Source organism: Gymnoscopelus microlampas, assembly GCF_963454915.1.
Source record: "Gymnoscopelus microlampas genome assembly, chromosome: 18".
NCBI classification, from domain to species: Eukaryota; Metazoa; Chordata; class Actinopteri; order Myctophiformes; family Myctophidae; genus Gymnoscopelus; species Gymnoscopelus microlampas.
Window position 1 is genome coordinate 17,026,400 of NC_139955.1, and position 14,704 is coordinate 17,041,103.

Below are 14,704 nucleotides of genomic sequence, written 5' to 3' on the forward strand. Positions count from 1 at the left end.
AAGCAAATTCGCATCACATACTTCGCATGGAGTTGGATTGACATGGCGTTGGCCACTCCCCTGCATTTGCAGGTGTGTGACCATGGCCGTATAGTGTGCTAAACCTGGCCTCTGGGCTGTACGTACACAACATGCAGAGAGAGAAAGAGCTGGCTCAACAGTGCAAGTTATAAAAGACTTTGATTTAAATACATAACAAGCTGCAGACCCAGCAAGGCGTGACTATAGATTCTCTGCACTGATATAACTGGTTCATGTACATGTATGCATAGTCAATAAAGCACAGAAGCTTTAATTGCAAAGCAGTCTCATCAATTGTGTCGACAAGAAACCCACAGCTTACAGCACTCGGCGTACTACGATGTTGTTTAATGACCAATCGGCGGACAGGGACATTTATCCAGTTGTGTGGCATATGCATTTTTCTCCTTAGTGGGTTGGTCAATCAATTTAAGCTGTTCAGTATCATTTTTGCAAAATGCTATGGCACCAGTTGTCAAGGTCCCAACTTTCTGGGTATACTGTAGTAATGCCTAAATAAGCAAACATTCTACTGCATATTCACAATATCTTCACACAGTTTATTTATAGATTCATAGACTGACAGCCTGGTAGAATGTATTTTAATGCAGTGCAATATTTGTCTGCAAGCATGCACACACACACACACGCACACGCACACGCACACACCCCACCCCCCCTACATCCATTAGTACCCAGCATGTACCACACTTCCACATTGAAACTTGAGTTTCAAACAACTCTCACTCTTTACTCTTTGAAGTCTTTAAATCCAAATTGGTCAGTGGAGTTTTAACACTGATGCCCTCTGACATGCATGACCGAGATCACTACATTAGAGACCAACTGTGCTTCAAGGTGATGATTTGAGTTGAGATAAAAAAAACACAAGTGAACCGAAGGTTTGTAGAATATGTACGTAAGTCATCCCTGGGTCATTTGTGGGTGAGAAGTTTTCATACGCTCGTAATCTATTTAGATTAGAACACAGGACGCTCTGACACACGCTTGACAGGGTACGTAATAGGTTTTGTTCCCATATGCCATTCAACTACAACTCACTCACACCGGAGTGCGCATGCACATAGCAGACTTGAGACTTGGCATATAATATTCACTTAACGTGCACAGTGGGGTAATCGATTTGTTTTGCATTCATGCAGTGCTTGGCCTTGAAGGCAAAATGATCGATATGCACCAACCACTGTAGCCTTCCCTGCACCTCCAGCACTTGATGCACTGTATCTATGTGTTGTCAAGTCAGATTCACTAAACAGATGCCACATATTGCACAATGCCACCTTGGTTAATCCAAATGGGTCTGCCAAGTCAATTACTGTGGTGTTTGCTCCCCTGGGAGTTCCCTGGGTGACCCCAATAGCCAGCTGCTATGAATTAGCTTAATAAAGTTTACTTTGTACTGGGCCAGAAGCTGTGGTTAGTGCAGCTGGAGATTAATAGAGTTGCCTGTGCGATTAATCCTCTGTATGAGTCTGATTAATGTGTGGTCTCAGTAAGGGCTCAACTTCTATTATTGGCTTTTTGGTCAGTGTGTGAGTAATCCTTTTTCTTTCTACATTTCTCATTAACATGGGAGAGACTGGGGTATTGACTGAAATATCAATGTGATTAATCAAAGCTTTGCTCTTTTGTTTAGATCAGTTGGAATACTGGAGACTTTATTTGAAATATTATCCTCTTAGAAATATTGATGGGGTGAGATAAAGCAGAGAGATGGGTGTGTTTTGTCAAGAGAAAGTGAAAGATCAAGCTAATAAATCCCTAACCGTATTTTCCCTTTGCTGTAATCTTTTCAGCGCGGCTCGTTTTTTCTCAGGCATTTAGTCATATATAACACATTTCAGATCTGAATCTGAAACTGTAAAGTACAGTATGTGATGAAAAAATAATCAAATCATATGGACCTCGGGATCCACATGGAAACTTCATGGGAACTCCAAATTGGGATCTCGGACTTTGTGTCCAACAACCTGCAATGTCAGTCATCTATGACGTATCTATGACGTGTCACTCCAATTTTGGGCAAGGTTTCAGCCTGATTCGTGTCCCTCTGACCGTATCATTTTTTAATTAAATTAAACACTAAAAAAATACAGTATGTGAAAACAAATGCATGGAGCTAAAGTTAGCCTACTGGCACCGTACACAAACAATTTGGCCTGATTGGTCCAGTGGTTTGCAAGATTAGCTCTGGACAAACACACAAAAACATAGTCGGGCAGCCAAAGGGCCTTGTTTGGCTGAAGTGGGAAATAGGTCTATATTTGTTTTAATTGGTCCAAAATATTGTCTATATACATACATTCATGAAACCACCTGCTGAACAGCTGTCACCATTGAGCAATGTTTTTATATAGGGGGTATATGTGACCATACCGCTCTATTACAAAAATAGACTACTGAAAATGTCTTGGACCCAGAAATGTTGTTTTCTATTACCTTTTATTATTGAAATGTAATCTATAGGCCTAGTGTATGATACTCAACTTTGTTGCTAAGAGTTGAGTGTTGAGCAATTAGCATAATTAGCGTAATTAACAATTTATTGACCAATAAAAGTCCAAATGGGCCGAGTGGGGTATACTTTGGGTATGACATTTTTTTCCAAAGGTGGTATTAGGTCCTTCAATGCCTTAATAACAAATTCCCAACTGCTGAGCTTCTTTGCTCAGAATTATGAATTATGTTATAATGAAAGAGGCTTGCAAAAATGCATGTTCTGAATATTTGCAATCAAAATGATGTCAAGTAAAATCAGTTACTCTCCAGATTATCATCTATCAGGAGGTAGAAGTGATAAACATTCTGCCAAATGAGCTCCCAGCTAAGGAACTGGTGCTGTGGGCTTCTACACATGGGCTTTGATCACAAAGGTGTCCCACATCAACATAATGTGGATATTCTGATGAAGGATGCATGCAGAAAGTAGTGGTGAGCTAGCCAGAATGATGCATGGAGGACCAACATGACTGCAGGCACCACTGGAGGTTTCATCTGAGGTCAACCTAATTAAATGGAATGAAAAAGTAACCATACAGTATTGATCACATATTTTATGCTTATAGGAATGATAGCAACAGGTGTTCAGGAATGATAGCTGTGCTTGTACCTCCAAAATTCCATGTATTCTAATAAAGTTACCTGGTTCTGAAAATGCTCAAATGTCAGCAAAGAAGGTCAGCAATTGGGAATTTGTTATTAAGGCATTGAATGACCTAAAACCACCTTTGGAAAAAATGTCATACCCAAAGTATACGCCACTCTGTCCTTTTGGACTTTTATTGGCCAATATATGGTTAATTACGTTATGCGAATTACTCAGCACTCAACTCTTTAGCAACAAAGTTGAGTATCATACACTAGGCCTATAGATTACATTTCAATAATAAAAGTTAATAGAAAACAACATTTCTGTCATTTACAGTAGTCTATTTTTGTAATAGGGAGGTATGGTCATATATACCCCCCTATAAAAGAAATGGCTCAATGCTGACAGCTGGTCACCAGGTGGTTTCATGAATGTATGTGTAAAGACAATATTTTGGACCAACAAAAAAAAACTATAGACCGCATTTCCCATCCCACCTCAGCGGCTGCCGGACTACACAGACACACAGATCGACCCTCTTGGTCGGCTAGCCTCCTGTAGAGCCATGCCGGAATCGAGGAATGAGGAATGAGGAAAATAAATGGCCTAGAAAGAGGTTAAAGTTCATGAAAATAAATAAACAATCCTTTGTTGGGGCTGCTATGCAGCTCTCTCTGAGGTATCATCACAGTGTCCTCAGGGTGTCATCTGCTGTATGTAATTTCTCCTGTTCCTCCCGTTTTTGTTTTGATGTCACAGTGGAATTGCAGCCATCTCCATTACGTCTGCAGAGCCATGTTTCACACAGCTGTTCTGTCCCCCAATTTCCTTCAATCTGCCCTCTCTTTGATTTGCTATTTCCTGTTGCCCTGTCCGGTTGGGATCGTTGGATGTTGGCATGTTTCCCGTTCACTGTGACATGAGAGCACTGACCGCAAGGCCTAATTTTATGTTCTAAAGTTAGTTCATAGTTGGGGAAGTAGACTAGAAGTGTATCGGGGTGGAAGCAAAACAACTCTCCAGACCGTGGGTTGGTTTTGGGCAGGTTTCTGACACCATGCCAGGGGGATTGTTGTGTGCGTGACCTGTGAGCCTTGAAGGGAGATGGGATGGGGTTTCTACTGACATTACACACTTCATGCATTGTTCCCCTGTATTGCATGAGGAGTCGCGTTGATGTCATAGGATGTTCCTCTGTCCATACAGAGAAGGATAAATGAGTGAAAGGAGCTGTCTGGACTGAGAGGGCACCTCCTTTAGCTGGGGTCATGTCCCAGTGGACTGCGCAGGGTCAGGTCTGAAAAACCCTCTCCCTCCCTTTCCTGTTCCAACAGCCTCCCTGAGGCTCTCCTCTCTTACTGTAGGATTAAGTAAAAATGTATCACAACATTTTTTAGTTCATCCTAACAGTGCCTCCCAAATAAAAGATTGTGTCAGGGCTAACTGCCCTAACTTGAGAATTTCTACATAGCTAGATCTCACACTTATGTTAAAAATAATTGTTGCAAGGAATATCGTGTTTGTATGGGAGCTAAACATTAGAAGCATAATGTACAGTATCAGAAGTAAATGAACACTCAAGATTTTACAGTGTATGTGATGATTACAGATGGTGCCTATTTGATGTTGGAAAAGGAATTATATAACCGATTATATTTTAATGGCTTAACACATTAAAAATGTCCCACTGCTATGCATGACATTAGTTCCCTGTTCATTATGAGTGTACTGTAAATGCTTCCGAGTCCAGTCCTTGGATATATTCATACATTTAGACAAATGACAGAAAAAAACATTATGCCTTCTTTCCAGGGGTTACAAATAACCTCTTCCTTAACCCTACGTGCATCCAAAGTAACCGGATTGCAAAGATGACATTTATCAGAACTTCTTTCCAGTTTCCATCCACATTAATGAAACATCCTCTGGTAGCAGAGTGGGTGAACCTTCACCTCTCCCAGCTATTATAATTCAGGTGCAGCACATCTCTCTCGTTACATAGATGAGTGTAGACGGGTATACTGAACCCATCATACGGGTTGGTTGTTGGTTTGGCTCAGTGAATCACCACCACCACCGGGCATGCTCTTTGTGTAATAGCTGTGTGTCACAGCCTCGAAAGTGCAGACACATCACACACATTTAAATGTGTGTGCGTGTGTGCGTGTGTGTGTGCGTGTGTGTGCGAGCGAGAGAGCGAGAGAGAAAGAGAGAGTCACAGAGAGCTCACTTTCCCTTTTCACCTATTATTTATTTCCATTATTTGCTTCAGTTCCTGTGGTCATGGGATTCATCAAGGAAAACAGACCACAGGGACTGCAGTGCTTCCTTGAATATCCGATTGTTTTACAGTCTGTGTTGGAAAACAACACACAACAGAGAATTGTGGAAGGTTTCATTTTAAACCATGTTACTGTGAAGTTGAATGTAATTTTGTTTAAATATTAATGGAATGATGATAAGCTAGTCATTTTTGAGAGGTTAATCATCAGACCAAAGTATAAAACACATTAGTGATACATTTATGTACAATTGAGATATTGCCTGGTATGACAGATATTTGTCTAGCGACCTTGTTTAGTATCTCTGTTTTTGCATGATAACTCTATAACATAATAATAAAAGAGTGAAATTTAGACAAGAAACGAATAATGATGATGATAATAATAATGATGATAATGATAATAATAATAATAATCATCATCATAATCCGGAGCAGTGAATGCCATTAATACGGTGCCCAGGGAGTAGTTAACGGTTAAACTTTCTGCTCAAGGCTACTTCAATAGACTCGGCGTGCTGGGTGTCGAACCGTCAACCTTGCGATTTCCAGATGACCTCTCTACCCACTCAGCTATGGTTGCCCATAACTTGGCCTATTTTTGTATCATAGAGGATTGAATGTTTTCTGAATTGCTTTGTGTTTTCTGCCCTCCTCTGCAGTCTGCTGTGTTCGAACATGCTACCTCCACTGGCTACAGGCTCATTAAAGCGCTGATGCTGTCAACCAGTTCTTAATGAGACTCCAGAGTTGACCGGTCGACAAATGAAACAACGTCTGCAGTGGAAGAGTAAGATGGGTACGGAACAGAGTAACTGACACACACAGGTATATGCACGCACGCACGCACGCACGCGCGCGCACACACACACACACACACACACACACACACACACACACACACACACACACACACACACACACACACACACACACACACACACACACACACACACACACATACGTGCACATACGCACACACATTCACATCAATAATGCATCATGCATGTGCTGAATGTTAAATATGCCCCCCAGCCTGACTGCCTTTGTTTAACTGTTCCATGCTTGTTTCAGAAGCAGCAGCACAAACTACAGTTAAGCAATGAGGGATTAGAATAAAATCCGTTTGGTTTCATGCCTCTTGGTTCTGCCAATGCCACAGCAATGGGTTTATTTATGTTTTACTTGAACTCAATTGCTCCAACATGGAAATGTTGGAATGTGTATTAAATTGCTGACTGGCTGTTAATCTCACATCTTGGACTTTGTTCGGTTTTACGTACAGTAGATGCTTGCATAGAAATAACCATAAGCCACCCACTGCTTATTAATATACAGCAGATTCATGCAGAAAATGGGGTTACAGAGAGTGCAGAGCCGTGTCCAAATACCTCCTGCACAAAAATAAATGTGTTGATTTGTACAAAGAGGAAATGATGGTTAAAAAGGGCTCTTTACACCCATTTCCTATTATTAAACACTGGAGAGATGAATAGGACTGTGGTACCACTGTCTGACTTTAAAACGACTTATGTGTCAGGGATTAGCCTACCATTTTCTTTGGTTTGTCATAAAATATACAGGATATTTTATGTCTGTATCCTAAGATCTTCTTCTCTCCCTACACACACAGTGAACCAAAGGCACATATGTCCAACTCTTTCTCCTTCACAAAGGTACAGCATGTCATGTTTTTATGACCTATACGAGACCTACAGTAGCTGGCAGGCATCTTGCAGTGTGATATATTACCTTGCTCTTCCCTCAAGAAGTGATATTAACTGATTTACACTAATGACAAACTGTCTACACCGTTTCCTATAGGATTGATGCGAGTGTTGGCCTTGTAGGCCTCTAACCCATGTCTTGTTAGAGACAATTGAAAAAAGCAATTACTTGCAGGCTTGCAGCCCATTACATGTGATAAACAAGGTAATGCAGACAGAAAACGACAAACAACTATTCTCTCTCACACGCCGTCTCTGGCTCACCTCCTAATAGCCTCTGTTCTTTTGTGCAGCTCCCATCTTGAAACATTTATAACCACATCTCCTCTACCTGTTGTGACTCTAAATAGCCTTGTCCATCCTGTCAACCTTAAATACCTCCTGCGTCTGTGTGACGCTCTGCACCTCTTCCTCTTCCCCTTCAAATAGCCCAGATGAGGCATTCCCTAAAATAGCCGCATAACAGCAAATGTTTCTGGTTGTCTTCCTTTGGTCTGGTACTCTCAACAAAACAGCATAAGAGGGGATAATGGCTCAAGGGTTGCCGCAGTCCTTGCTTAACCTCCTGAACTACACTTCAGTCTTGTTTACAGTCTCGGACGTGAAAATGCCAAGGCGAAAGACGAAGGCAAAGACTGGTCCAGTGTTGATTTTCACAGCAGATTTTGATTTCGTTTTAGTCATAGCCTTTTGAATAAAATTCCATTTCGTTTTAGTCATATTTTAGTCATCTGAAATGTTTTACTGTTAGTCTAGTTTTAGTCGACTAAATATCTTAAGATTATTGTCAACTAAATCTACAGTTGATTTAGTCGACTAAAATGTATTCTGGCGGTGCCTTGATGGCGTCGTAATACCTGATTTTATACTTGGTTGCATGCTGATAGCCGATCTACAAGCTGTTGTGAGCTTGTAGATCTGCTATTTTCAGAGCACAACACCCGACACCAAACATGAAATTAATTTTCCTCCCTGGGTCTGCAGCTGACAAAGTTAACAGTATGGTTTGCCAGGAGGTTATCAGGATGTTAAAGCACGGGGTGGGAGCGTGTGAGCAAGCAGACCTGGAAAGCATCCATGTGGATCAGTCAGGCTAATTAAAACATTGTGATTCATTCTTTCTACAACAGAGCATCTGATGAGATAAGTAATTAAAGCATAATAATAATAATAATTTGACTAGAGACTTCCATGTCTCATCATATAATAATCAAAACCAGCACACTGCTATCAGGAAACAATTTGCATCAGAGCCATGTAACCGCATAATCCCTATACAGAATGGAAACAAAATGATTCCACTACGATGGTGTTGTCTCTTGGGGAATGTCCACCACATATTAACATCACTTTCACCTTGTGAATCAATACTAATTTAAAATGAAGATGCAGATTAAAGGTTATGTGTCCTCTGAGGACCGTGAGCCAGCCCCCCAACCCCCCACCCACCCACACTTACCTACAAAATCCCAAATCAACTTATCTGCGATTCTGATGATAAATACCGCAGTGGTAATTCAATTTCAATAACATGCTCGTGCATAAATAAATAAAAAACAGATTTTCCCAAATACATGGGATCCTCCATATATCACCAGAGGATTATCATTGGAAAAGAGCCAATGAGCATAATGGTTGGGGGTTCATTTGAAGACCCTCCTATTGGATATTTATAGTGTCCCCCCCCCCCCCCCCCCCCCCCCCCCCAGACACACACTTCATGAGTACAATGGAGGGTCAACTTTCAGTTACCACATTGTGCCTCTCTCATGGATAAGAGAAAACAAGTTGTAAGTCTCCCCATATTCCATGTCTCACATATACTTTATGCCCTATACATATCATATGGCAACCACAATATTGCGTAGGACATAAAGCTACTATTTGTGTACAGACATTAGCTTCCCATTTCATAACCCTCCTAACCATAGCATTTTCGACCATGATATGTAATCTCCACAGCTGGGGGAAAGAATATATGTTTTTTTTGGGATCTCACTTGATGGTTTATTCCTGCACTATATTATGTTTTGGATCGCATTTTCATGATATAGAAAGCTTTTCAGTGAAGATAGAGTGCTGCAGGTATCATGCGCATGACTTTCTCCACAGTAGGCTAATATACTGATTTACAAAACAGCCGATTACGGCTTGAGGCTTGGATAATGAATATTAAGGCCATATGAAGCCCACCAATCCAAGAGAAGGGGTGTCACTCTGAAGTCTCTCTAAGTGCAGTAACAGTGTGAGGACGGAATTAAGCAGCTTTTTATTTGGGTGCTGATAATGCTCCTGTCAGACTAACTAACATACATTAGGCCTATTCGCAACTCTAGTTTGGGAGAATACATTTTTTTAATACTAACAAGTGTTAATAATGCCGCCTACGCTGGATTAAATGTATCCGAACCCAATGTGTGTGTATTATGTAATGCAGTGTTTCTAAAATGGGGGTATGTGTACCCCTAGGGGTATGCGGAGGCAGGGCATAAGTGAAATAGTGGAAATTGGAAGACTTAATCTTACTGTTATGCATGATAAGATATTTGTGAACCTGCTGATCTGTAAAGTGTTAATCCAAATTAAATCCAAAACTTGACTGGCACAACTGAATAGAAAGCAATACTTATTTATACTTTTACTTTTGGTACTTTAGGTATATTTTGATGCCAATACTTTTGTACTTTTACTCAAGTAACATTTTGAACACATGCCTTTTACTTAGTTGTAACAGAGTATTTTTATATTGTGGTATTGCTACTTTTACTTAAGTAAAATATCTGAGTACTTCTTCCACTGGCTACAATATAGATATATTCAGGGACAGCCCATGCCAGGGATGAGTTGTTCTATAGGTTTGCAGGACTCATTAGTTGCTTATAGTCTACAATCAATACGAAACCAGCTCACTAGCTTCATAGTTTCTGTTACACATTTAAAAGACGTCAAAACACATTTGCCTTTTTAATACTGTTTTTTTTTTTACAGTTCACAAAACATTTAAACATCTGTGCACAACAGTAGAGCATTCTTTTTATACCATACTAATTACATTGAATATAAGTTCATTTTTTGGGTCACGTAGGCTATAGCCCTGTCTACAGCCTTAAAGGCATGTATAGAATTATAATTCCTTTCCATCTTGAAGAAGAGAGACATGGAGAATTGTCCTATAAGCCAATGGTTCTCAAACCTTTAAATGTCAAGGTCTCCACTTAACTCTGACAGTATACAAATGGAACCAAATGGATCCGTCAGGGTTCCATTTGTACACTGTCAGAGTTACAGACTTGTAAGGGTCCATTTAGAACCCCCTAAAGGAAACCCAGATAGTCCCTGGAATCCACTTTGAGAACCCCTGCTGTGCTGCTATACAAGCCCATTTGATGCGTCCTTGCGCGTTTATCATGTGCGTTTACGCGTCCTGCATATGATCTTCTTGAAAGCTTTCCTGAAATCCCTGTTGAAGATGGTGTATATGATGGGGTTCACGGAGCTGTTGCAGTATCCGATCCAGAAGAAGGCGTTGAACAGAGCGCTGGGGATGTAGCAACGTTCTCTGCAGACCGCGTGCAGGCTGTAGGTGAAGAAGAACGGGAACCAGCAGACCACGAACACCCCCATGACCACCGCCAGCACGAACGTGAAGCGCTTCTCCCTCATCTGGGCCACTTTGCTCTTGTTGGCCGCCGTCATCTGCTGCCGGCCCGCCGGGTTGAGGCTCTGCTGCTGCTGCTGCTGGTGGTCCGCGAAGAGGTGCGAGGCGCGGGCCGAAGCCCAGGACAGGCGACAGCTCTGCGGCCGCGGCGGGCAGCAGTCCGAACCCTCCACCTTCCTCCGCTTGCTGAAGCGGTGGTTCCTGGGCTTGATGTCCGGCGGACAGCAGCTCTCCTCCAGGTCGATGTCGTCCAGCTCCTCCTGTCTCTGCTGGTTGATGCTGCCGGAGCTCTGGCTGCTGGGACTCTCCACCTTTCATTGATTGATTGATTGAATACTTGATTAACAGTTTGAAAAAAAGTACAGAAAGTACAGTTCTTTACAAGATCTGCTAAAAGGATTAAAGTTAAAGGTAGGGTAAGTGATTTACTTTGGTTAAAATAAGTGTTAAATAGCTCTTTATTCTGATAGTACTCATTGCTATAGAGTGTTTGTTCAGTAAAAGGAGTCTCCCATGTCTCTCCAGCTCTTTCAGTGCTCTCTCCTGATTGGCTTAAGTTTTGTGACCTGAAAATGCACTTTATTCTGTTTACTTAAAGAGCTGGAGAGACCCCTGTGACCGAACAAACGCTCTGTATACAGCAAGGATTACAATCGGTCATCAGAATATAGTAGCCTACTTTAACCTTTTTAACAAAACAAAAAAAATATCACTTACCCTACCTTTACCCAAGATAGCACTATGGCTTAAAGGTAGGGTAAGTGATTTTCTTTGGTTAAAATAAGTGTTAAATAGCTCTATATTCTGATAGTAGCCTACTCATTGCTATAGAGTGTTTGTTCAGTAAAAGGAGTCTCCTTGTCTCTCCAGCTCAGAAAATGCATTTTCGTTTCAGTTTCAGTTTCATTTCCAATTTTATCCGATCAGGATAGGGAACTCAATCAGGATATAGATTAAACAAGTGAAATTGGAAGTGATGACACTATATGAGCAGGCAAAATTGGAACTGGAACACTATAAAAATGAAGCTTAAAAATGGGTACTTTCTCCTGATTGGCTGAGATTTTGACACCTACCGGAAAATGTATTTTCTGTTTATTAAAGAGCTGGAGAGACGGGGAGACTCCTGTTACTGAAAAAACACTCTATAGCAATGATTACTATCAGAATAGTGCTTTAACCTTTTAACAAAATACTTTTTGTTTTAACCAAAAAATATCACTTACCCTACCTTTAATTGTTTACATTGGGGTCCTGTGTATTCAATTCATAGAAACATTTAACCACTTAAACCCCAGCATCTGTATTGTGGGGAAAGCTTTGGCATAAAATAGCACATCGACAAGCTCACAAAGCGTCGCCCTGCGCCCTGCTTTAATGTGCTTAAATGTTGCTATGGTTATAGAAAATTGATTGATGACTTGATTTTGACAAAAAATAACTTGACTATCAAAGAAGTTTCTCTGCAAGTTAATGCCGTACTGACATGACAATGAAACAAACATGTCTGCCTTTGATTTCTGCCTCCTAATGTCTCTATTCTCTGCTAAAAAAAAATCTACTTGGTTTTTAATCGTCTTTTTTATTAATCTTCTCTTAATCCTGTCTTAATCCTGTCTATGTTACTGTTGATGTACTGTATGTTTTATGTTATGGATCTACCCAACCTATAAGATTTAACAATGAGTGTACATTTAAGAGAAAATAAACTTTTCTGAATCTGAATCTGAAATAAAGCTAAAGTGTGTCTACTAGTTAATGCACTGATCATAGAACTGACTGGCCCATCCTGGCTGTGAATGAGAATGAGGACCTCTGCTGCATGTCATCACTCCTCTCTGCTGACTGTTTATTGAGACAGATGGAATGACATCTGAGGAGGAGACTGGCTTTTCGTAGGCACAGCAGTGAGGTCAATAGAGGAATTTACATAACAAGACTCTTAAGCACCACATGATCAGTGGACAAAACCAGTTACATTAATAACAGAAAACAGAAATTACACTAGCATAGAGCCCTGAGGGACTCCACTCAACAATATGGGGTTTAAGTGGTTAATGACAAACAATAATATACAATACTATGCAAAAACATCATATAAACTACTACAAAAATAAGAAATAAAACATGTATATTAAACAGTTCGGGGGGCATTTCTGGTGATAGGCGTTGACTTTTTATAGGGGCCAGTTCCAAATTGCAGCCACTAAGTGCTCTTTCAGAGTGCTTTTGAAGGAGAGTAAGGATTCACACTGTTTTATGACTGTTGGCAGGGCATTCCACATTTTTGTGGCATAATAGCAGTTGAACTAATTTAACCCCTTGTTTGAGCCAAATCTGGGTTGAACGTGATTTGTGGAGCTATAATACCTCGAAGCGGTCCTTCCTCACGAAGCACGTCTCCGACTGGGACGGCTGCCTCTCCAGGCCGTTCTTGGCCACGAACACGGTGGAGGAGCGCTGCTTGGCCACCTTGTAGATCTTGCAGTAGACCAGGATCATGATGAGACCCGGCGCGAAGAAGGAGACCAGGCAGGAGGACAGGATGTACCAGGTCTCGTCGTTCAGCAGGCACTCTCTCTCGTCGTGCTTGGTCATGAGGAGCGGCGGGAAGGAGATCACCAGGGAGATCATCCACACCACGCAGATCATGGACTTGATGCGCCGAGGGGTCCGCTTCAGGTTGTAGCTGACCGCCTTGGTGACGGACCAGTAGCGGTCCAGGCTGATGGCGCACAGGTGCACGATGGACGAGGTGCAGAACAGCACGTCCAGCGCCAGGTAGAAGGCGCACCAGGTGCTGCCGAAGTACCAATAGCCCATCACCTCGTTGACCAGGGAGAACGGGATGACTAGCGTGGCGACGAGGATGTCGGCGGACGCCAGCGACACCAGGAACAGGTTCTGGGGCGCGCGGAGAGCGCGGCTGGTCAGCACGGCCACGATGACCAGCACGTTGCCCACGATGGTCACCGAGATGATGACCGTGACCACCAGGACTATGAGCGCCGTGGCCGCCTCGCCGTGCGGCGCGTCGATCGGCGCCGCGCTCGTGGCGTTCTCGTCTTTGGAGACGTTGTCCATCGACGGGTTTAACTGCGTTGGATCCATTTCTGAACACATACAATGTCCTCACATTTCACATCATGTTGCTGTTGCGCCCACGTCCTCCCCGAACAGTGGGGCTGCTGGGGAAGTCCCGTCGCATCACCATCATCAGCCCTCGGACAGAAGAAGTCGTGCGCCAAGGCGTGTGGTCAGTGAACATATACAGACTGCTTTGCGCATAGTGGAACATACCTCCGTGAGTTTGCCCTTCATGAGAACGGGTCTCCAAATGCTCCTTGTTAATGGGGCCAACGCGCGCCGAGGTCCGAACATATCCAGCAATAAGTTTGGACATCACAGAGTTTATGAGCCAAGTGTTGATCAGAGCTTCTGTCTCCGGAGAGGATGGTGAGGGGCATCAAGATGGTCCCTTACAGTCCCAGTGCTAGTCCTCCTCCTCCGCCGTGCGTATTATTGCCGTTTTTCTTCTTGGGTTGTAAAGCGTAAAGCGCTTTGGAGACGCACGCAACTAGGCATACACTGCTGGGGGAATGTATGCGCATGTAGGAGCGAAGTGAGTGACATCATTCTGAGGACCAACCCATGATCTAAACTTAAGAGAGAGAGAGAGAGAGAGAGAGAGAGCGAGAGAGGGAGAGGGGGAGGGGAGGAGGGAGAGGGGTGGGGAGAAAGAGAGAGTCATTGTTTGTGCTTTTGAGAGAGAGAGCCATTGAGTGTGTGTGTGTGTGTGTGTGTGTGTGTGTGTGTGTGTGTGTGTGTGTGTGTGTGTGTGTGTGTGTGTGTGTGTGTGTGTGTGTGTGTGTGTGTGTGTGTGTGTGTGTGTGTGTGTGTGTGTGTGT

At 42.4% G+C, this 14,704-nt stretch overlaps 1 protein-coding gene across 1 annotated transcript; it reads right to left on the reverse strand.

The window, feature by feature from the left end:
* Nucleotides 1-10,118: 10,118 nt before the first annotated feature.
* Nucleotides 10,119-14,400, reverse strand: adra2db (adrenergic, alpha-2D-, receptor b). Its single transcript, XM_084085866.1, has 2 exons — nt 13,167-14,400; nt 10,119-11,107 (listed from the first exon to the last, which is right to left on the reverse strand). Exons 1-2 carry the CDS (start codon nt 13,917-13,919, stop codon nt 10,544-10,546), a joined length of 1,317 nt encoding a protein of 438 aa, XP_083941992.1. The 5' UTR covers nt 13,920-14,400; the 3' UTR covers nt 10,119-10,543.
* Between the last annotated feature and the right edge of the window lie 304 nt (nt 14,401-14,704).